Source organism: Canis lupus, chromosome 34 (assembly GCF_003254725.2).
Source record: "Canis lupus dingo isolate Sandy chromosome 34, ASM325472v2, whole genome shotgun sequence".
NCBI lineage: Eukaryota > Metazoa > Chordata > Mammalia > Carnivora > Canidae > Canis > Canis lupus.
In genome coordinates, this window is record NC_064276.1 from 32,499,106 (window position 1) to 32,524,892 (window position 25,787).

A 25,787-nucleotide genomic window follows, 5' to 3' on the forward strand; every position below is an offset into this window, starting at 1 on the left:
TGAACTGGACCATGATAGATGAGTAGGATTTAGAAGAGGAAGGCATTCTAGGCAGAGGGAATACCCAGGTCAAATATGAGGCTAATGCCTCATTAAAAAACATTTCAGGAACGCCTGGGTGCCTCAGCAGTTGAGCATCTGCCTTTGGACCAGGGCATGATCCTGGAGCCCCGGGATGGAGTCCCGCATTGGGCTCCCTGCAGGGAGCCTGCTTCTCCCTCTGCCTGTGTCTCTGCCTCTCTCTGTGTGTCTCTCATGAATAAATAAATAAAATCTTAAAAAAAAACATTTCATAGTTTTCAATCCTCTACATGGCAAATTTTAATGTGTGGGCATGTTATTCGAGATCCAATATTATTGGGGTCCAATCTACTTTTTTAGAAATAGTTCTATTGTTCTACCCTTGATATTCAAAGCATAATATGAATGTTCAGCTAAATATTTGATGAAGCCACAGGAAGCCATAGGGTACATACGGTTCACCTTTTCTTTTCTTTCTTTTCTTTTTTTTTTGTACTTGACAGGTGAACTAATTTTGTTCTCACAGAATTGGTCATTATATTTACATTCTGAATGAGAAGTCTGATCCTCTTAACAGATGACACAGTGACTCAGGATATCAGATGGGAGGTGCGGAATGGAACTAGTAAACTCCTTCAATGTCAAAAGAATAATATATATATATATATATATATATATATAATGGAATATTACTCAGTCATAAAAAAGAATGAAATCTTGTCATTTACAACAACATGGATGGATCTGAAGGGTATAATGCTAAGTGAAATAAGTCAGTCAGAGAAAAATAAATGCCATATGATTTCACTCATATGAGGAAGTTAAGAAGCAAAATAAACGAATAATGAAAAAAGACACAAATCCCAAATAGGCTCTTAAACATAGAGAACAAACCAGTGGTTGCTAAAAGGGAGATGGGTGGAGGGATGGGAAAAATAGGTAAAAGGGATTATGAGTATATTTATCGTGATGAGCACTGAGTAATATTTAATATACTTGAATAAATAAAATTTGGGGTGGGGAGCACTATTACTTACTTGGAGTTTTCCATCAGAATAAAATTTGATTTAAATTTAAGATTAAAAAATAATTTTAAAAAAATAATTAATTAAAAAAATAAAATTTAAAAGACTCTCCCTCAAGTCTCCCATCCCTCACCCTATACATTTGGTTTATATTTACTTGTCTATTTATTTACTGTCTTCTCTGCCAAAAATAAGCTCTAGGAGAGCAAGAACTTTGTTTATTTCCTTTCTATATTAGCAGTGCTTGGAATAGCACCTGCACATAATAGGCATTTAATAAATATTTGTGGAATTGTATGAATTATTCTTTCTTTTAAAAATCAATAATTGAATACTAATATTCTTTAGATAACATTAATATGAGGCTTAGCAAGATAAGATACTATAAATAAAGTACCTTGCAGTTCTGAAGTTGCCATGAATCTCATAAGAGCTTTACATATATTTTTTTTATTTTTTTACCAAATCGTAGGTTTGATTGAAGAGATTACCCTTTGGAGATGGAGAGAGTGGGGTGGGAATGAGAGAGAAGTCAATCCCATATAACTTCTATTATCTCTCAGTCAAAATTCAATGTCAAATGTCTTTTTGCCAAGATACTCAAACTAACTAGATATATTTAGGTAATATGAGCCAAAGGCACAAAATGCATTTCATGAGATGGTATAAAAACCATCCCTTCTGATATTTGACCTTGTGTGTCAAAATCTTGAGAAACTAATTAGCTGCCACCTTTCCCTTAAAACCTAACCTGAAACTTTCAATTGAAATGACAGTTATCCTTAAAATACCTTAAGAATCCACACTGCATTTCTCACTTGGTCCATTTCAAAGATAGCTTTTTTTTTAGTTTGTACGTTTGCCAAGAGTTAAATTGAAGTGCAGAATGAGCCAATTTTAAGGCATTTTAGGAGTCTGAGGGATTTGTTCTTTTGACATTGAAGGAGTTTACTAGTTCCATTCCACACCTCCCATCTGAGATCCTGAATCACTGTCATCTGTGAAGATGATCAGATCTCTCGTTCAGAATGTAAATATAATGACCAATTCTGTGAGAACAAAATTAGTTCACCTGTCAAGCACAAAAAAAAAAAAAAAATGTTTAAAAAAAACAATTTCTTTTAGGATGAAAGCTGGGAAAATAACATTTACCAAAGCTTATCATGTAGTAATTGTCATGGAGAGAACAAAAGAACACAATCAACTATTTGCTCCCAGAGAGCCTAATTGCTTGTGTGCTGTTAGTCCAATTATCATAAGAATCTATCCTTGTTCAGTCCATTGCTTTTTATCCTTAAAAGAGGTATCTCAAAGACAGAGAATGAGTTCAACAGAAATCAGTTCATTTGTATTCTTTTTCCTAAAATTAGAATCAAATTTTGGACACAAAAGCCATCACAGAATTAGGTCTGAGGGTTATTTGTAAATTTCCAACATACCTGTCCCCCTTCTGACTTCCAACATGATTATTCAGAAAATTACACTTTGGAAATGTTCATTCTGGTTCTCATGCTAATAATAGAAACCAGTTGAGTCACGTAGAATTATAGTACCATAGTAAAGCAATTATTAAGAATTTAATATCTTGTAATAGATAAGTTTTATTGTTGAGGAACTTCAAATCCCTAATCTAATTTCACTTAAAAATACTTTTAGAAATCAAGTTATATCAACAGCTATTTACTGAGCACCTACTTTTACGGAGCTTTGTGAAAGATGCAATCAATAAGAGTTTCAGAATTACTTGAACTTATACAAAAGATTCTCTTTTATATATTTGTATAAGTCTAGCTATTTTACAGAGATCAAACCTTCATAAATAGATATTTCTCTTTTAACAGGAAGAAAAGAAATACAGTGGGAGAAACTAAAAGCCTGAGTCTATTTTTTTTTTCTGAGTCTATTTTTATAAAGTATAGAATCATAGAATTTTAGGGAAGGATAAAATTTTAAACTATTATGATTATTTATTTGATTTTTACCAAACCTATACATATTATGTACAGATGCAAAGTTAATTATTCATTTTATCAGTGTAAATAAGACCAGGTATTTAACCAAGCATTACTTAACTGGCTCTATGTCAATTCACAGTTTTGTCTCTAAATATATTTTGCTTAAAATGTTAAGAAACATGTTTTTAGAAGTTCTGATTTCGGGGCTTCTTCTTTTTGGGGGGAGGCTTCTTCTTTTTAATGGATTTAACATATTCTCTAGATATTAATAAATGTTGGTTTTCTAGAAACCAATATGGGCTCTTCAATCCAGGTTTTCCTTAGGACCATTTCACAGTGGCATTTATCATTTAGTCTGCCTCATGTAAATTGACTCCCCAATTAGAATACGATGCCCTTGACAGTAAGAATCATACTTCTTCACATTCAGTCCATCACAGTTCCTAACTCAGGGCTTGCTACCTAGGTGCAGTTTAAAAATATTTGTGGGAAGAAAAAGGGAAAAATAATAGTAAGCTAAAACTTTGATATGTTAATTTGATAAAAACAGGTTTTAAAAAAACTTTATTTAAATTCAATTTAGTTAACATAGAGTATATTATTAGTTTCAGGAGTAGAATTTGATGATTCATCACTTGCCTGTAACATCCAGTGCTCGTTCATAAAACATAGTCCTTATGTATTTCTTCAAACACACAAAACTGATTGACCAGCTTTGATTGACATAACCAACCTATTCAAACAGATTACTTGTTTAAAAGAATATAGTTGCTCTCCCATGACTTAATGACTCTATTTGTAACTCAGAAATGTTGGAAGGAGCATGAGCTTTGCCATGGAATTTCAATTTGGCTGCCCACTAGCTTTATAATGTCAATAAGCCTATCCATTTTCTCAAAATGCATCTTCTCCCTTGTGAAAGAAGACTGGTAATATTTAAGATTCCTGGTTTATTGTGAAGAGAGAATAGATTTGAATAACTATCCTGCTTGCTTCTTACTCTTAGTGTGACCATGAGTGATTAATCTCTCTAATTCTCAGATTCCCTATTTAATGAACATTGATTAAGGCATCCAACAAATATCATTGAGCATCTACTAAGAATGAGACACTATACACACACACACACACACACACACACACTTACACTTACTTGTTAAATGTTATAATCTAGTTCTGTGTTAAATAAAATACAGGAAGCTAGATGGCGATTTCTAGAGAAGGGAAGAAAATAAAGGCAAAGGGGTATGAAACAGTATGGTTTACATGGGAATGCTCTGACAGCAGGTTCCTACATTTAAGCTTGGAAAGTACACAAGTGGGTACCGGCTGGCTCAGTCAGAAGAGCATGCGACTCTAGATTGTGGGGTTGTGGATTTGAGCCCCACACTGGGTGAAGAGATTATTAGAATGTACCCAAGAATGGGTGAGAATGATACTAAGAATAGGACCAGGCCAGAGAGAGCTTCAAATTATTTTGTAGACACCCTGAAAGGTGTTAAACAAAGGAAGTGACATAGATACAATGCATTCTAGAAAGAAATTATTATAGCAAAAATGTGCAGAATCTATTCAAGAAGTAAAAAGGAGACATTGCCAGAGAAAAGGATAAATTAGAAGGCTGTGACATTGATCCAGGTAGAAATGATGCCCTAAATGATATAGTTGTAGTAGTAATAAGAATAGGTTTGAGAAATATTTAGCATATAAAATAGGTAACACTAATTGGTTGTGAAGTTGAGTGAGAACGAAGAACCAAGGCGGATATTCAGGTCTCTGGCTGCTAACCCAAGCTCTGAAGCTAAGAGGGAAAAAGTGGGTTTTGAGGAGGGAACAAATAATAAATTCAGCTTAGAATATGTTGAATTTGAGATTGCAGGCAGACGTGTCCAGAAAGCAAATGGATAAGTGAGCTTAGAGAGATAAGGGCTGATGATAAAGCTTGAGATATCTACAAAATATTGCCTACCTTTCAAATGAAGCTAAGGATTAAGTTAGATAATGTATGCAAAGGGTCTAATGCTACAAATCACAATAAATAAAATAAATCAGATGCATATTTAGGTACTTCACTCAATAAATGTAATATCTATCTTATCCTGGGCAAAATTACCAAACCAATCTCTTTATTTAGATAGAGCCTGAAGTTCAAGCTACGGCTTAACTCATACAGCCTCCCTCTAGATTTTAAAAAAAGCCCAATAAGCTGTCAATCTCTCAGTTATTTTTTCTTTAATCACTAAACTCTTGAGAATTTGGCTTAATGGACCATCCTTCTCCAACTATAACCAAACAGTGGACCTGTCCATTTTCTACTCTGTTGAATGCCTCCTAATGTAAAGGACCTTACAAAATTCTGATAAAATCTGTCCTAACATAAGACCTTTGACTTAGGAAATATAATTTTACTAAAGATTTTATTTACTTATTTGAGAAAGAGAGAGAAAGCCCAAGTGGGGGAGGGGCAGCGGAAGAGGCACAAGAAGACTCCCCACTGAGTTCAGAGCCTGCTGCTGCCCTGGGCCTCCATCCCAGGACTCTGCTATCATGATCCTCATGAGCCAAAGTTAGAGACATCCAGCTGAGCCACTCACACACCCCGAAAATATAATTTTTAAATCTACCAATATAAAAGTGAAACAATACAATTGATAATGCACTCCTTCAACATTCCATTCCAACTAAGGGATCCAATTCCTGACAACCTTGTGGAAGATAGAAAAGATATGGAAGGATGGAAGGAGTGGCAACTGTCCCCTCTTTCATTTCAGTCTTCCCAAATCTCCCTCTCCAAGATCACTGAAAGTCACCACCCATCGAGAGAGAGCAAAACATCAGGTGTTCCCTTCCTCCCTTCCTTTTAGTCCCTCCCTCCCTTCCTTCTGCTCTATGACTAACGTGGTGCTTGAACTCAGGACCCAGAGGTCAAGTTGCATGCTCTATGGACTGAGCCCGCCAGGCACGCCAGGTCCTTTAAACCACTTCTAAAGGACTCTACTCATTTAATCTTTTAAAATTGACTTGCCTAAGCCAATCAAAAAAAAAGCCTTACCTTTGATGGTAATTTCTAACTATGGATATCTTAAAAATATAATTAAGAGAATAGTATCTCCAAAGTTTTGACATATGCTGATAAATTCTTAAAATTCTTTTTCGTTACGTTCAAAACTTAAGTTGGATCAGCCATATACTTCACCTCTACCACGCCATAATATTTGAGAATTAAACTGATTTATTGCCACAGCCCAATTATAGAAATAATTAGGCCACTGTCTCTGGAGATTGAAGTCCTTAATGGATCATGACTCTTCTCAGGATGTGAAGAAGCCTTGTCTTTCAAAGGTGAGGATTATTGAATTAGTTCTTAATATCAAGTAGAATAATCCAGATTCTACTTTCTTTCCTTATAGTTAAACTATCCCTGAAAACTAAGCTGTATTTGGCACTATGTTTTCTAGTCTGCAGTCTGCATATACGCATTCGCATTAGAAGAAAAAACCTTTCATGTGACTGATAAAAGTCCCCAAATATATACCACTAATTTTCTAGGTATAAAACTTGATTTGAATCCTAGCTTCAAATCATTAAGATCAAAATTCCACAGTGAATAATGTTGGGCAAATTACCTATTAGAGCCACACTTTGTGAACTGTTGAAATTATGGACAATATACTTTCTGAAAATACCACACTTTAATTTTCCTAGTGTTTATACAGTGCCATAGAAGAGGTCCTGTTTATGATCCCTTGGTTGTCTCAGAAGAAAAAGAAAGAGAAGTAATTTTCCTTATAATGAAATGAAAGAATTACTCCTCGAGAACAGTAAACAGGCCGTGAAAGGCCCCTGTCTGCACTGATAGGAAGGAAGTGCTAATACAGAAGTCCATGGCCTATATCCCTCTTTGCTGCAATATAAAATAAGTAACAAAAGAAGAAGAAATATGTTTCCTTCAGACTTGAAAGAATATAATTTACACATTAGGAATTTATTGACTACAAAGTCTAGGAAACTTTTAGAGTCAATACTCAGAAAGTGGAACTATGACCCCGTCTGGAATGGTTAAAGAAAAAGATTCCAAAAGCCAGAAGAAAGCCTTATAAACACCTCTCAAAGCTGCTTGAGCTACGTGATCTTACCATGTTTTAGTCACGAAGCTTTCAGTCAGTCCCACCTCGCTCACCAGCAAGTTAATGACTCCGAATCAGTCAAGATTTCTATGTTCTTTTCTCTTTCAGATTCTGATTCAAATAACATTCTCAAAAAAAAACAAAAAAAAACAAAAACAAAAAACAAAAAACAAAAAAAAACAAAAAACAAATAACATTCTCCTTTTTGCCTCCCTACAGTTTTGCATGAAGCACGCCGTACCTCTCCCAACCCATAACCAGTATGGTCTTCTGGAGAACCAGGATCTGTGAAATCTCCACAGCTCCCTCTTGCCCAACATTTAGTGTGTGGTGACAGTAACCACTGAAGTCCCATACCTGTAAGAGAAAAAATTGAGACAAGAATAGGAAATGTCTTCTTCAGTGGGTAAAACAACACAGAGTCACAGGATTATTTTAAACCTCTGTGTTTATATTCTGGATTAGGGCTGATTCACTTAAGGTATGTCATAATTAAAGAAAATTCTCTCACCATTTAAATATACCTGTTATTTTTATTACTCTACTTATAACCCTATCCATCTATTCTAATAATAGCTGATTCAAAGGTTTTAAGTTAGTGTGTATTTTTAAGGAGAAGACTGTAAAATCATGTAGAGGCACATTTTGGAGTCTGTTGAAATTCTGGCTCTTTCTCTAAGTGTATCTATCTAAATTTCAGTTTCCTCATTTATGACACAGGAAACTTACTCCTCTGGAATATTTGGAGGATTAAACATCTAATATAGAGCCTGAAACACAGTCTTTATGGATAGATTTCCCATTTTCTCCCAGTAAAATGTCCATTTGATAGTGGATGCCAGACCCAGGCCTACAGAGGCACAAGCACTTTTGAGTTTACTTCCTCAAGCAGGTGGTGAGGACCCAGGCCCAATGAGTGAACTTTACAACAGAACATCATTACATCACTAGCAGTTAAAGCTAAGCTCTGTCATGAAACACTGTTGTTTTATCATTTACAGAGAATAAGTTTAATTAAAATAAATTAAGCAATTAAATTGCATATACCCTTTGACTAGACTCCCTTTGATTTTCAACTTCTGGAAAATCATTGCACAGAGGCACTTATGTGTGTGAAATGGAATTATTTTGAATATTTTGATATTCTTAAAGCATTTGTCTATAAAAGCTAAATTCTTGAATCAATCAGGTTGCTCATTAATAAGGGACTAAACAATCAGACTATGGAATATCCATACAGTAGCATATAATGTAGCCATTAAGAAGAATATGTCATTTCTAGATTTCTAAGCTCTGCCAAAACTGAACCAGCTATGGAGCCTTTAGCAATTTGCTTTATTTATCTCCTTGGGCTTTAGTTTCGTCCTCTGTAAAACTGGCATAATAATAGTACCAAGGATACAGATACATATATATATGGGAGGATGTGGGGGGTGCATTTGCATGTGAGTGGGGGTGTGTGTAAAGTGCTTAGGACAGTACCTGGTTCTTAGTAAACATGCAATAAAAGTTAGCTAACAATATTATATGCATTCATATGAATCAATGTCCAAGATAGAAAAATGTAAAATGCCAAACAACATATTATATTGGGCTGTCGTTAAGAAACAAATGCTGCCCTTTGGCTGGAAGGATACTCGAGAAACCAGTAACAGCAGTAGCTACAAGGGAGGAGCTGTGAACAGAGGTGAGAAAGAAACTTTCTTCTCACTGTGTAACTCTTTGATATTTCAAATTTTATTGTATGATTACATTAATTATTCAAAACATTAATTAATTAAAAATCAGGTACTTCAAAACCATGATAAATAGGGCAGTACTTTTAAATCCCGGATGACATGGGTATTGGTTTTGGGTTCTAAATTATAAATGAGATTGGAAAATGTCATTCATTCGTGTCTTTCCATGGAACATGTCCAGAGCAGTTCAACCTTGATTTATGCATCTTACATAGAGGTTGCCAGATTTCAGAATTCCATTGTGCTATTATGATAAAGACAAATATACCTTCAAAAGCTGTGATTATTCTACTAAATTCACATTAACTTCTAAGATTCAAGGCTTGAGCTGAGATGTTAGAGGGCGCACATGCTCATCACCTATGTCATTTCATTTTCCTCTAAACATGGCTTTCACCAAACCCACCTAAAATAATACCCACAAATAGGTATTGTGAAGATCTGACTGTCCCCAGGACCTATTAAGTCCCTTAGCTGGGACTATCTGCAAGCTTTTAGCAACCGTCTGCAAGTCTTCCCTACTCTGGACCCTATAACCGGGTAACATGACAAGAAAGTGTTAAAAGGAACCGAGTCTACTTGTTTTATTTCTCAGTTCAGTCTTTTACCCTAAGACTAGTAAGTGGGATACTCACTTGCTCCTCTTGCCTAAGCCTGTCTAAAATTCCAGTCCCAGTTATTCTGGTTTTATTCCACCTTGACTATTGGGGTTGGACTTGTCCCATTAGCTTCACACATCTTACCAGTTCTCCTGAAAACTAGATTACTTAAACCCACGCTCCTAGTCCTTGCCTCAAGCCATTAACCTTCCCAAAGGCCCAGTTCTGTTGACCTCCAGAGATTCCCATTGCAACCCCCCATAGCACTTCCTTGACACTGACAGTTGCCATTCTGGAATCCCCCTGAATTCCTGGCTCCAACTTCCATCATGTTCTACCCACATATCCAGATGACTTTCCATTACCCTCCCTCGCAGCCTACTTGCATGCATCATACACCTCACCATGGAAGGCACACCTAATTAACACCCTCTGATTCTAGTTATGACAGAAGTTTGAGAACCATTCAAAGCTTATTCTGGGAAACTGCCTTCTGTTGCCTCCGAGTGTCACAAGCCATCTCCAATCAAAAACTGTCATTAGTGTCAGAGCTGAGGGGAGCAGAGAGGATTCACTGGTAGACATGACTTCAGAGAACAAATATCTAAGCCTTGCATGAAAATGTTATTTTTGCAAAGTATAATAGCACCTTTCTCCCAGAAGAAATTAGTAATAGTCACAAAATAAGAGAAATGGAAGTATTAAATACTGTTAGTTTATGATAATAAATAATATGATTGTTCTTCCTACTATCCTTCTTTACTGTCTCACTTCCCCTCACATAAACGTGCAAGTTATAACATGGGTTGATTTTAAAATATTCATTTGCCCCCAAATTTACATCGATGCCATTTTAAAAAGTTTACTTGGTTGCCCTGATTTCTCATTTTATAAACTGAGAAGAAAACTAGAGGCATTAGCTGAAGCATAGGAAAATTATTTGGACATTTTATTCCCCAAAGTAGTCCTCTATCCAGAACACTGGAAAAGGCTTTCTGAGATAAGTAAGCCAAGTTGCATTTTTAGTCTAAATAATTTATTCAGAAAGATCATTTATTCATTTTCCACAGAGGCTTTTTTTTTCCTAACAGCTTTGTTATTAGATGGTGCAGGTTATTTAACTCTTCTTGCCCCATCTTTCCTCTTGCATGGCCAAAAAGGCAAACGCAAATAGAGCTATAGCTACGTCTCCTCACATAGTATTTTACCCTCCTTGTATGTGGATAGAAGAGCATCACTGTGTTCTCACCTTTACCGTCCCATCTGTGCTGCCAGTCAAAAGCCGTGTCTCATTTGCATCAAGGGCCATCGTGCTGATTTCTGCATTGCCATGGCAACCAGTAAACTGTTTGATTTTCTGCCCAGTGTCTATCATCCAGAAGGAAACAGTAGACCCCACATCAGAGCTGACTACCTAAGAGAAAATAACATTATAAAGAAATGAAATATAGTCCCAGAGAACACCATTTTTATTTCAATAAAAATATCTAACCCATGGATTTCCACTACTGAGATCCCGCACCCCCACCTCACAATAGTTAGAGACATGTTTGTGATGTATTTTCTTTCTTTTGGTTAAGCTGATAACATTTTGATTCCTAAGCCGGAACAGAGGAAATGAAGTCATGGTTCTCTTTACCAGCAAAGATAGGAATCTACTTCCCTTACCCACTGTTCAGCTGACTGTCTAGAGGCCATACTGGAACCAAATCCTACTGAAATAAACTTAAAAATCTTCTGTGTTTAGATGAGAAAGCTGATTTTATTAGTCATGGTGCTCTGACACCATTCACTATAGGAGAAGAAGTATTTGACTGCATATCACCCTCCATTTACCATTCAGAAAAGAAACCACTACCAGACATTATGGGGGGGTAGTGAATTTTAACAAACCGCTAGAGCTGCCGCTTTCAATGCTATTAGTCCCTTTTCTCCCTTTCTCAAGGTGCTGTATATATTTTTACAACTGAACACAATTATTGATAGGCCACTAAAAACAAAGAACACAGGAAGGTTAAATATAAATCTGCATATACACTCCAAGAGGAAGGCAACAGAACAAAGGCCAGAAGCGATAGGATTATATATAGTAGCCCGACTGTGAGAAATTTTATGGTGGCAAGTAAACTGCTAATTTCAGCTCTAGGTATTTAGTCATCCTTTAAGAAAGTAAAATCACCCCCAACCGTATGACTTTGGGACCCAAAAGAATGAAAAAGCAAGCAAACAAAAAAATAAAACACTGAATACACAAATAAGTAGATAGGAAGTTGCCTGAAGCAACATCTAGACTTTGAGAAAACTTAAATCATGTCTTTATCTGCACAGGTACTGATTACCATTGTATAAAGGTAAATTTATCAATGATATGCTACTTTGAGCATTGCATTTTTATAATTAAATAGGTTCAAGTTGATTGAATGTATATTCAGAAGGCCTGGATGGCTGGCCATCATGTGTGCATGCGTTCATTCGTTTTTTTGGGCATGCACTGAACATCCACTCTGTGGCCAGCTCCATGACAGCAGCAGGGCTTCACTAATGAATCCCTGCTCTGAAGGAATCTATAGTCTAGGCTTGAATATTAAAATCACCTGGGGAACTTTAGAAACCATGACTGTACACCAGATCAGAGACTCTGATTTAATTGAAGGAAGAAGGAGCATTTTTTTAATGAGCTTCCCAGGTTATGTAAGTCCACAGCCTGGGTTGAGAGCTATTGGTCTGGATAGAGAAACAGACAAGAAACAGATAAATCCCAAACAATACTACAAGTTTAGAGGGCTCACCCCTGGTTGCAGTAGGGGCACAGGGAGGAAAATCCCAAATCTACTCCTGGGATGGGGGATGGGGAATAAAAGGTGAGGAGGGTCAATCTACAATTGAAGAAAGGAATATGAATTTATTGGATGCCAAGCCCTTTACACTCACTATCTCACTTGATCTTTATTAAAACTCTGTAAAATAAATAACGTTATCACCCTCATTCTACCAGTGATGAAATTGAGATTCTAATCAGCTAAGTACTGTTCCCAAGATTATATAATGAGGCTTGAATCATGGGCTGTCTATGGCAGACACATCATAAGGCCTTCTGTATTCCAGCTTGGCATCCCAGATAATTAAGAGTGTGCTTAGAAGAGAGAACTTGGAGAATATTCTAAGCATGAGAAGCAATATGAAGTGTAATGCAGCCAGAGTGCAGATGATGAGATAAATAAACAGTGCAATGGCAGGTGAGGCAGCAGGTTGGTGACAGATATTGAAATCCCTAAAGAGCAATGCTAGAGATCTTAACTATTGAGAACAAACTGATGGCTACCAGAGGGTAGGTGGATGGGGGAATGGGTGAAGTAGGTGATGGGGATTATGGAGGGCACTTGCTGTGATGAGCACCGGGTGCGAATGGAAGTGCTGAAGCACGGTACTGGACACCTGAAGCTAATACCACACTGTATGTTAACTAACTGGAATTAAAATATTAAAAAAGAGCAATGTCAGAATAATGAGTCATGTGTGTAAAGTTCTTACTGGGATAGGGGCCTTAGCTCTCATTGGATTATCAGTGGAGTGTATGACTCAAAGTTAGCAGCAATCATTGTACTTGAGGAGGAGGAGAGCAACACGGTATTTTTTCTTGTTGTTGTTAGTTGGTTTGTGAAGATACTCCTGGCAGTGGTGTAGAGAACAAACTGGGGCTGCAGAAAGACCATGTGGGGGCTGCTGTATTAGGTCCAGGTAAGAGATGTTCACCCGAAACAGCAGTTCAGAAGTTAAAAGGAGAGGAGAGACTGGAAAATAAAAGGATCACCATTGAGCAAAGAACTGATTGTGAGCACATGATGTCTTGTATCCTTTTTTTTCCCTGAAATTACAACTCGGAATCAAACAACTTTTTAAATGATGTAAAACTGTATGTATGTTACACATGGTCTCTCACAAAATCAAAAGTAGCTTAAATATTTAATTACCATTGTTCAACGATAGTATAATTTCTAGGACAAAATTGCCCAAACCTGAAATAATGTGACATATCTCTTCAATTATCACTCCAGGTAACTGCCTGGTTTCTATTTGCTATTTGCCTTTTTTTTTTTTTTTTAGATTTTATTTATTTATTCATGAGAGACACAGAGAGAGCGCCAGAGAAATAGGCAGAGGAAGAAGCAGGGAGCCTGATGTGAGACTCGACCCCACGACCCTAGGATCACTCCCTGAGCTGAAGGGAGACACTCAACCACTGAGCCACCCAGGCGTCCCTCTTTTTGCTTTGATTTGTGCAACATGCCTAGTGGTTAAGAGCCCTGAGTCTGAGACTAGGATGCCTGAGTTTGAAGGTCAGTTGTCTGACCTTGGGCTCAGTGCCTAACACCTCTAAGCTTCAGTTCCCTCCCCTACAGACCAGAAAGAATCACAGTAACCATCTCAAACCATTTCTGAGAAGTTTAAATAAGCTAATATTTGTAAAGCACAGTGAATGGTATGCAATAAATGAGCCATAAAAGTTAACTAGTGTTACTATCCTATTTAAGCTTTATTTTTCTATTTTGGGTGATACCACTTTTCATATCCAAACCAATATAAGGAAAATATTTAATATCTTGCTTTCTTTCAACCATGACAGTGAATTTAGACAATTACAGCTTTAGAAAGCAGATTGTAGATGTACACTGAAATCTCAAATTATATCATACTGGTGAATTTCTCATATAATTACTTAGGAATCTGAATTGTATTCATTAAAAACAAAACCGTGGAAACATAATTTTCCAAGCAAGAGTGAAAATGTTGACAGTATTTTTTTAAAGAAAAAGTTAAAGGTTGTGAAGACTTTACCTATTTCTATTCAAAATGTATTTATTGAGCACTTGCATGTTAGGCATTTCAGTACAAAAAGATGAACATTCTCTGATAAAAAAAAAAAAGGGAGGGGGGCAAAGTACAATGAGACCATGTTCAAGGAAAAGACTTATTTGCTTCCTGAGACTGACATCGCCCACATTACAAAGCATCTAATCATCGACTGCCCTACTTTTATCTGCTGTAGACATTCAATCAGGAGTTAGTAACTCCCACATTTTGCTGCTTTGCAGCAAAACTCTTCCTCCTTTGACCACCTGGCTGAGCCCTAACATACTATTCATCGGCTTTTAGCACCTTTCTCTGCTCATTTCATAATTGCTCATGAAACCTGAATCAATAATGACAACAGTGGATAGCCAGTCAGATCTCATTTTATGGCAATCTGCCGTAAGGTGGAGTCTCCAGGAAAACAATGTGCTGAAAACCGAGGGCTGACCATGTCTCAGACATACCACCAGCATTAACCAGACTCTTCTGTCACTATGACAATATCAAGAATACAAGAATAGCAAGGCAGGTGGAAAGACTTGCAAAGTTTGGTGAGAGAGGAATGCATTTAACATCACTTGGCAGGTGAAGGAAATGGCTTGACTATAGGACGGTGGGGACTTTATTTTTAGCAAGCTGTGATTTTCTCAGGAATGGAGCTCAGGGATAAGTATTGGTATCATATTTACATGCCAGATTTTGAGGAGACCAAATCTCTTCAAGTTTTCAGTTCATTTCTGGCTGCTTCTCACCAGGCAAGACCTCAGCCCATGAGGACGGTGCCCCGACAGTCTGCAGAGCAGAAATGACACTCCCCTAATAACTTCCCTCTAGTGCAAGCGGCCCTGAGGAGCTAAATGTTGTTCTCTGCCTTGTTTACCCGAGTTAATAACCATTTAGGAATATGTGGGTCTTCATGTCTCCCTCATCTGAAGCTGTCACAGCCAATGAGACGATTCTAAGAGATGTGAGGCTGTATCCATGTCCCTTAATTGTCTTCTTGTATTCCAACAACAGTAGGCATTTTAGTTGTCTTTACATGCATTCCAAATCCTAGGTCTAAGCAAGAAGGGAAATAAAAATTACAGCAGCCGATGTCGCTGGCTACCAAGGGATGAGGACATTTGATTTAATTGCTGTTTATAGTTCTATTTTTTAGTCAGTGCTGTTTGTGGCCCCATAATATAAAGCAGGTTACCAACTTTATTTCTATTGTACATCAAATCTCTAGAAGTTACATCTTAGTAAGTAGTGAGGTGAGGAGAATGATAATATCTAAGTACTGGTACAGAAAAAGGGCCCAAATATTTTAAGGCAGCAATTCTCCATTTATAAATCTTATTTATTACCTCTTTTAAGTTAATTTGTAGTTTGCTCTTTCAAATTCATTCCTTTTTTTTTTAATTTTTATTTATTCATGATAGGCACACAGTGAGAGAGAGAGAGGCAGAGACACAGGCAGAGGGAGAAGCAAGCTCCATGCACCGGGAGCCTGACGTGGGATTCGATCCGGATCTCCAGGATCGCGCCCTGGGCCAAGGGCAGGTGCCAAACCGCTGCGCCACCCAGGGATCCCTCAAATTCATTCCTTGAGTTTATTGAATACCTAAAATATGCAAGATGTAGGATCTGGGCATTGGGAATTCAGCGGTGAGAAACTCCTGCCCTTATATTTATTTAGCGGGGCTAGAGAGGCACCGAGATGAGAAAATAAGAGGAAAAAAGCTATATAGATATATAAATATATAGGTAGGTATAGTCTAGCGGTGATAAGCATTATGGAGAAAACTATAACTGAGACAGAGGTAGAGATCAGCAGAGTGAATGCAAAGCTGGGGGCTCTGAGAAAGCCTAGGCAAAGGAAACAGCAATGCAAAAGGTCAAATCACCAGGTACCCACAAGAACTAGGGGGCAAAGTCAGAAGAATATCACTTCCCCTTTTTTTGGCTAATATGGATTTTGCTTTTATTCCTGCCTTGTTCCATGTATGTTTCTATACCTTATCTTTTGTCCTTTACAGAAAATCTAAAAGGGAGGTATTGCAATCCCTATTTTATAGATAAGAAAACTCTTGTTTAGAAAAGTTAAAAATCCCTTGCTCAATGCAAAGTTTTGGGGAACTCTGACTCTAAAACCTCACCACTTCCCTCATTCTAAACAAATAACTGAGAAAACAGGACATCAAAGAGTAGTTGAGACTGCATTGGACTCCAGGTTCTGGTCCTGCATGCTTAGAAGTCACCCATCCTACTAATAAGTACAAATCTAAACAAACTAAAAAAAAATTGACAACTCTTATTTTATCAATAATAGAAATGAGGTCGCAGGGTAAATTGCTACCCCCAGAATTGGAGAGATCAACAGACAAATAGAGAAAATTACAATTTACCAGAGCAGGAACTCATGAACTGGAAAGTCCACGGGAAGCAGCGCCAAGAGAGGAAAACTAGAACTACAATTGATGAATTGCTGGAGGCTCAAAGTGGACAAGTCTGAGAGTTAAAAATGCCAAGGGGAGCCAGTCAGGGGGGGCCTCGACAGTATTATCATTTTATCGACCAGGATTTTACTGTAATATTGGAGAAATATCCCCTCCTGCTTCTGGCCAGGGCAGAGAGCAAGAAACTATTTCAAAACACATTAGAGTAATTCTGTTCTTCCTAACAAGGTCTTCCCTCAGGAGAAACTAATGAGGGCCTCACCTGCTGGGGTTTTAACAATGCTTAACTGATCTGAGGAAGGAAAGTACCAAATTCTAGCTGGCTCTAGCTTTCTTATTGGACATAAGTGTGGTGGACAACTGAGAAGCATATGTGAAAAAAAAGGTAATAAAAACTTTTTTTAAAAAGCATATGTGAAGTTCACAGTCCAGAGACACAGGCTCACAGAAGACTATGACCTAATGCTAGTACTCTAGAATGCTTCTCCACCCCCACCACCCTCACTGCCACATTTCTAAAGGCATATTACAGAGTTCTTACTTGGTACCTTATGTCCCACTATCAAGAAGAAATTACAAAACATACTAAAAAACACAGTTTGAAGAAAGATAGCAAGCATCAGACTCAGGCATGGCAGGGATGTTGGAATTATCAGATCAGAAATTTAAAACAACTATGATTAATATGCTAAGGCTCTAATGGGTAAAGATAGCATGTGAGAAGAGATGGGTAATGTAAGCAGAGCAATAGAAATCCTTAGAAAGAACCAAAAAGAGATGCTAGAGTTTATAAATGAAGCATGCATGCCTTTGATGGGCTTAATACTAGACTGAATATGGCTGAGGAAAGAATCTTTGAGCTTGAAAATATATCAGTAAAAACCTCAAAAACTGAAAAGCAAAGAGGACAAAGACTGAGGAAAAAAAAAACAAAACAGTATCCAAGAACTGTGGGACAACTACAAAAAGTATAACATTCACACAATGAGAATACTAATAGGAGAAGGATAAAAGGAATAGAAGAAATACCTGAAACAATAATTACTGAGAATTTTCCCAAATTAGTAACAGGTACCAAACCACAGATCCAGAAAGCTCACATGACACAAAGAAGGATAAATGCTAAAAATAAGGATATGCAGGCATATCAGAGTCAATGATGACATCTTGAGAGAAGCCAGATAAAAAAGATAACTTACTTCAAAGGAACAAAGGTAAGAATTACATTTGAACATGATAACAACAGATGTTGGTGAGGATGCTGAGAAAGGGGACTTGCACTATTACTAGGAATGCGACCTGGTGTAGCCACTCTGGAAGACAGTAAGGAGTTCCTCAAAAAAGTAAAAATAGAACTACCCCAGGATCCAGCAATTGTACTACTAGGTGTTTATCCAAACGATACAAAAATATAGCTTCAAAGGGGGTACATGCACCCCAATGTTCATAGCAGCATTATCACAATAGCCAAACTATGGAAAGAGCCAAAATGTCCATCACCTGATGAATGAACAAAGAAGATGTGGTATATATAGACAATGGAATATTAGTCAGTCATCAAAAATAATGAAATCTTACCATTTGCAAGAATTGAATGGACCTAGAGTGTATTACACTAAGCAAAATAAGTCGGAGAAAGACAAATACCATATGATTTCATTTGTGGAATTTAAGAAACAAAACAGATGAGGGACGCCTGGGTGGCTCAGCAGTTGAGTATCTGCCTTTGGCTCAGGGCGTGATCCCAGAGTCCCAGGATCAAGCCCCACATCGGGCTGCCTGTGAGGATCCTGCTTCTCCCTCTGCCTATATCTCTGCCTCTCTCTGTGTGTCTCTCATGAATAAATAAATAAAATATCTTTTAAAAAAAGAAACAAAACAGATGAACATGTGGAAAGGAAAAAAAGAGAGAGAGAGGGAAGTAAACCATAAGACTCTTAAGGACAGAACAAACTGAAGGTTGATGGAGGGAAGCGGGTAGGGGATGGGCTAAATAAGTAATTAAGAAAGGTACTTGATATGATGAGCACTGGGTGTGGTATGTAAGTGATGAATTACTAAGTTCTACTTCTGAAACCAATATTACACTATACATTAATTTCCTTGAATTTAAATAAAAATTTTAAAGTAAAAAAAAAAAGAATTATATTTGACTTCTCCTTAGAAAACATATAGTCAAGAAGGGAGTAGAATTAAATATTTAAAGTGTTAAGAGAAAAAAACCCACCAGCCTAGAATTCTGTACCCTGTGAAAGCAACTTTAAAAATCAAGTAGAAATAGACTTTCTCAGACAAACGAAAATTAAGGGAATTTGTTGCTAGTAGACCTCAAAATATGTTAAAAAGAAGTTCTCTAGTAAGAAAAAAAATAATTTAAGTCAGGAAACTGGATTTACATGAAAAAGGAAGGACATAATGGAAAGAATTTTTCCTGTTTTTCTTATTCTTACTTGATCTAACATCAAAACAATAATTCCAACAATGTATTCAATTATGTATGCTTATGCATACATATATGATTATATACAGATATATGCTTATATATAAGGGAAATGAATGACAGCAATGATACAGGCAAAAAGAGGGAGGAATTAGATTATTTTGTTATTGTAAGGTAATAAAATGACCTGTGAATTAATATAGTGTTATTTGAAAGTGGACTTGGATTCATTATAAATGTATATTGAAAACTCTAGGGCAACCATTTAAAAAACGTTAAAAACAAAATATAAGTCATATGCTAAGAAGAGAGAGGAAATAGAATCGTTTCAAATGCTCAATTAAAACCACAAAAGGCAGAAAAACAGTAGAAGATAAAACAGGAACAAAGAACAAGGGCAACCAGTAGAAAACAGTCACAAATAAGAAATCTATTAATCCAACTATATCAATTGAATGTCAATGTGCTCAATGAACAAATCAAGCCAGATTGTCAGATTGGATCAAAAACCAAGACCTGACTATATGTTGTATAAAAGAAACCCAATTTAAATATAAAACACAGATTTAAAGTAAAATGGAGAAAGATACATTACTAACATGAATCAAAAGGGAGCAGTGGTAGCTATATTGATTCCAGACAAAGCAGACTTTAGAGCAAGAAAGTTATTAGGAATGAAAAGGGGCATACAGATAAAGAGTCAAGTCTCCAAGAAAACAACAATTCTTAATATGTATGACTCTAACAACTGCATCAAACTACATGAGGCAAACTGGTAGAAATGCAAAGATTAATCCACCTTTATAGTAGAAGATTTCAGTACTCTTCTATCAAAAAGGGACAGGACCATCAGGCAGAAAATCAGTAATGATATAGCTGAACTCAAAAACATTATCATCAATCAAGTGGATATAAATGTAAAATAAACTACCTCATATAAAAACACCAAAATGTACATTTTTCTCAAGCTTGTATAGAATAGCCACCAAAATAAACCATATTTGGGGGCATAAAACACACTTTAACAAATTTCAAAGAATAAAAATCATACAATGTCTGGTCTTAGACTACAATGAAATTAAACTAGAAATCAATAACAGAAAGATAACTGGAAAAATCCCAAAATACTTGGAGATTTTATTTTTTTTAATTTTAATTTTTATTTATGATAGTCACAGAGAGAGAGAGAGAGAGAGAGGCAGACACAGGCAGAGGGAGAAGCAGGCTCCATGCACCGGGAGCCCGACGTGGGATTCGATCCCGGGTCTCCAGGATCGCGCCCTGGGACAAAGGCAGGGGCCAAACCGCTGCGCGACCCAGGGATCCCTACTTGGAGATTTTAAACAGCATATTTCTAAATAACACTTAGGTTAAAGAAAAACTCTCAAGAGAAATTTTAAAATATTTTTAATTAAATTAAAATGTAGGTGTGTCTGGGTGGTTCAGTTGGTTAAGCATCTGCCTTTGGCTCAGGTCATGATCTCAGGGTCCTGGAATTGAGCCCTGGGTCAGGCTCCCTGCTCAGTGGGAAGTCTGCTTCTGCCTCTCCTTCTGCCCCTCCCCTCACTCACACTCTTTCTCTAAAAATAAATAAAATCTTTTAAAATTAAAATTAACTAAAATGAAAATACAAATAAAAACGTTTCAGATGCAGAGAAAGCAGAAATTAGAGGAAAATGTATGCATATATTAGAAAAGAAAATGAAAAGTTAATGCAATTAAAATAAGCAGAAGAAAAAAATTAAAATTAGAGCAGAAACCAATGAAACTGAAATTCAAGAATTAATAAAGTTGATGAAACCCAAAGCTGTCACTTTAAAAAGATCAATAAAACTGATAAGATTCTTGCCAGGCTAAATAAGAAGAAGAAAAAAAAAAAAAAGAGTGAGAAGACACAAATTACTCAGATCAGAAATGAAAGAGAGGACATCACTAAAGACCATACACATTAAAAGGATCATAGAGGAATACAATAAAAACTCTATGCCTACAAATTTGACAACCTAGATGAAATTGGCCAATTTAAAGACACAATCTTCTCAAACTCACACAAGAAGAAATAGACATAAGACAAGTCCAAATAGGCCTGTATCAATGAAAAAAAATAAATAAATCAATAGTTAATAATGTCCCAAAACAGAAAGTGTCAGGCTGTATGGGTTCATTGGTAAATACTATGAAGTAGTTAAGGAAAAAATGATGCCAATTTACTACAATCTTGTTTAGAGGATACAAACAGATGGAATACTTCCTGACTCATTCTATGAGGACAACATTACCCTGATACCAAAACCAAATAAAGACATTACAGAAAAAATTACAGTCTGATACTCACGAACATAGATATAAAAATATTTAACAAAACTATTGTAAATCAAATCCAACAGTGCAAGAAAGGAATCATACAGCATAAGCAAGTGATATCTATCCCAGGTATGCAAGGCTGCTTCACCTTTAGAAATGAATTAATGCAATCTATCACATGAATAGGCTAAAAAAGAAAAATCCTGTGATCATATCAGTAGATGCAGAAAAAGCATTTGACAAAATCCAACACCGATTCATGATAAAAAAAAAAATTATCAGTAAACTAGAAGGGAACTTCCTCCACTTTATAGAGTATTTTCAGAAAAAAAAAAAAAACTTATAGCTAGTATCGTACTTAACGGTAAGAAATGTGAAACTTCCCTACTAAGATGAGGTGCAAGGCAAGGAGGTTCCCTCTCATCACCCCTTTTCAACATTATATAGAAACTTTACCTAATGCAGTAAGACGAGTAAAGGAAATAAATGCTATAAATATTAGAAAGGAAGAAATAAACTCTGTTAGCAGATGGTGTGATTCTCTATGTAGAAAATATGAAAGAATCAACAAAAAACTCCTAGAACTAATAAGTGATTGTAGCAAGATTGTAGGATACAAGGTTAATATACAAAAGTCAGTTTCCTATATAGCACAACAATTAAAAGCAGAATCTGAAAATAAAATTGTAATAGCATTTACATTAGCATCTACAGAAATTAAATACTTACATTAAGTATAAACTAAATAAATGGAGATATTCCATGTTCTGTGGAGAGGAAGACTCAATGTTGTCAAGATCTCAATTCTCCCCAGATTAGTCAATAGATCCCATGCAATGCAAATAAAAATCCCAGCAAGTTATTTAGTGGATATTGACAAGCCAGTTCTAAATTTCATATGAAGAGGCCAAAGACCCAGATGAGCTAACAAAATATTATAGGAAAAGAACAAAATTGGAAGACTGACACTACCAACTTCATGATTTACCATAAAGCTGCAATAATCAAGACAGTGTAAAATTGGCATAAGAATAAACAACTAGGGATGCCTGGGTGGCTCAGTGATTGACCATCTGTCTTTGGCCCAGGGTGTGATCCTGGTCCTGAGATCGAGTCCCACATGGGGCTCCCTTGATGGAGCCTGCTTCTCCCTCTGCCTGTGTCTGTCTCTCTCTCTCTCTCTCTCTCTCTCTCTCATGAATAAATAAGTAAAATATTTAAAAAAGAATAAACAACTAGATCAATAATATCAAATAGAGAGCCCCCAAAACAGATGCACATAAATAGAGTAAACTGATCTTTCACCAAGAAGCACAAGCAATATAATAATGAATAGTCTTTTCTTTCAACAAGTGGTTCTGGAACAACTGGACACCAACAGGTGAAAAGATGAATCTAGACACAGACCTTATACCCTTCACACAAATTAGCAAAATGGATCACAGACCTAAAAATATAGGAGAAAATTTAAATGATCTTGGATTTGGCAGTGACTTTTTAAACAAAACACGGAAGGTATAGTCCCTGAAAGAAATCATTGATAAGCTGGACTTCATTTAATAAAAAAAAATTCTGCTACTGTAAAAGACATTGTCAAGAGAATGAAATGATAAGCCACAAATTGGGAGATATTATTTTCAAAAGACACATACGATGAAGCAATGTAATCCAAACATACAAAAAAAAAAACCCTTGAAATTCAACAAAAAACAACCCAATTTTAAAAAATGGGCCAAAGATGGGGCACTTGGGTGGCTCAGTGGTTGAGCATCTGCCTTCGGCTCAAGTCGTGAATCTGAGATCCTAAAATAAGAGTCCCAAAGCGGGCTCCCAGCAGACAGCATGCTTCTGCGTCTGCCTGTGTCTCTGCTTCTCTCTGTGTGTCTCTCATGAATAAATAAAATAAAATCTTTAAAAAAAAATAGTCCAAAGACCTTAACAGACACCTCACCAAAGAACATAAATGGCAAAAAAAAAAAAAGCATATGAAAGGATATTCCACATTATACATTATTGGGGAAATGCAAAGTAAAATAATGTGATCTATGCATCTCTCAGAACAACCTAAATCTGGGACACTGACAACACCAAATGCGATGAGGATGTAGTGCAGTAGGAACATTCGTCCATTGCTCATGTGAAAGCAGACTGGTACAGCCACTGTAGAAGGCAATTGGATTTTTTTTTAAACAAAACTAAATGTATTCTTACCATTCAATCCAGCAGTTGTGCTCCTTGATATATACCCAAAGGAGTAAAAACTTATGTCCACACAAAAGCCTATACGTGAAGGTTTATAGGTGCTTTATTCCTAATAGCCAATAATTGGAAGCAACCAAGATGTCCTTCAGGAGGTGAATGGATAAATAAATGATGGCACATCCTTACAATGGAATACCATTCGATATTTCTTTCAAATGAGCTCTCAAGCCATTAAAATATAGAAAGAAGACATAAATACATATTACTGAGTGATAAAAAACCAATCTGAAAAGCCAGTATGCTATAATGGTGGATACATGTGATTATACATTTGTCTGAACTCATTGAATGTATCACATTAAGATTGACCCTAATGTAAACTGTAGTTACATTTAGTGACAACGATATGTCAATATAGGTTCATCAACTGCAACAAATGTACCACTCTGGTAGGGGGTGTGGATAATGGGGAAGGGGATGCATGTGCGAGGACAGAGGGTATATGGGGTACTTCTGCACTTTCTACTCAATTTTGCTATAGACCTAAAAGTGCTCTTAAAAAAACCAGATTCTTAAAAAAAAAAAAAAATGAGACTGTGATGATGAGAGAAGCTGAGGAAAAGGTCCTCTCCTACTCTTCTGTTGGATTTCACGTGGCTTTTATGGAGAATATTTGACAATATCCATCAAGGTTACGGACATAAATACTCTCGATGAGATCATTTCAGTTCTAGGAATTGATTCTACAGGTATTCCCTCACTCATGCTAAAAGTTGTGCGCTCAAGGTTAAAAACTACTACATTATTTGTAATATAAAATGCTGAAATCAATCTAAATGTCCATAAGAGCTGTCTAATAAACTTTGGTACACCCACGTAATGGAATACTGCGCAGCTATAAAAAAGAAAGAGGATATTCTAGGTAATAAGATGATCTCTAGGCCAGATTGTTAGATAAAAAAATCAATATACAGAACAGTGTTTCTGTGCATAATGTTCTATCATTGGTGTAAAAAGCATTTAAAATAATACCAATTCTTAAGTATCAAGAATTATACACACCCATAATTTAAAAGTGAATATGCATATGTACCTCTGTATGAATAGAATAGCCCTGAAATTTAAAAAAAAAAAATCTGCTCTGCAAAAGACATTGTCTGCATTGCAGAAAGGGTGATCCTGAAAGTCATAAAACTGGTTGCCTCCAGTGATGAAAGCTGAGTAAATAGAAGCAATAAGAGGAAGTTTTCACTGTATGCCCTTTTGTCCTTTTGAGTTTTTTTTTTTTAAGATTTTTATTTACTTATTCAAAAGGGACAGTAAGAGAGAATATAAGCCCAAGAAGAGGCAGAGGGAGAAGGAGAAACAGACTCTCTGCTGAGCAGATAGCCCGACACGGGCTCCATCCCAGGACCCTGGCATCATGACCAGAAAGTAAACCCTTAACCACCTGAGCCACCCAGGTGCCCCTCTTTTATCTTTTGTAACATTGAAATGCCTTATTCCTTCCAAGTTAATCACATTTAAATAAGTGTGTGCATACATGTGTGCATTGTGTATGCTTTGGAGAAGCCTTAAGACCAGGGCACCTCCCACATCTCCAACAAGTGACCAGAGCTCACGGCCTCAGGACTGACATGTAACCAAGTACAGCCTCAAGCTGACCACTGAAGAAAAGGCGTGTTAATAAAAGGAAAGCCACTTGGAGCCCAGCAAATAGGGCAGCAAGGAGAAAGTTTTCATTAGTGCTCATCCAGTTCTGTTCAAAAGAGAAACTCATTGATTTTGCCCTAAATACAAGCAGTAAAGAGGTATAATGTCTTGAAAGGTGGACACAGATTTCCCTCAAGCTTGTCCACTTCCCTTTGCCCAGATTTACAATTACCCAGGGAACTACCAACTGAATTGGTTAGATAGCTCAATTTCCCCAAAAATGGATATAGAAGAGAGGACAAGAGATGCAGCGTCACTGAAAAAATTCTAGGCCAGCCCCATTTTTAATGAGTGGTCTGGCTTTATGTTTGCTGTGATAGTGTGAGAGTTGGTCCTCAAGAAACAGCACCACCGTGGCTAACGTGGAGAA

The 25,787-nt window shown here is 36.6% G+C and overlaps 1 protein-coding gene across 1 annotated transcript in view; it reads right to left on the reverse strand.

Annotated features, from left to right (window-relative positions):
- The window catches only part of WDR49 (WD repeat domain 49), a 124,885-nt gene that overhangs the window by 40,849 nt on the left and 58,249 nt on the right, over positions 1–25,787 (reverse strand). Inside the window, exons 8-9 of the mRNA XM_025425482.3 lie at positions 10,716–10,880; positions 7,370–7,485 (exon numbers count right to left, since the gene is read on the reverse strand). Of these exons, the coding sequence (XP_025281267.3) occupies positions 7,370–7,485; positions 10,716–10,880 (281 nt within the window). The remainder of the gene's footprint in view (positions 1–7,369; positions 7,486–10,715; positions 10,881–25,787) is intronic.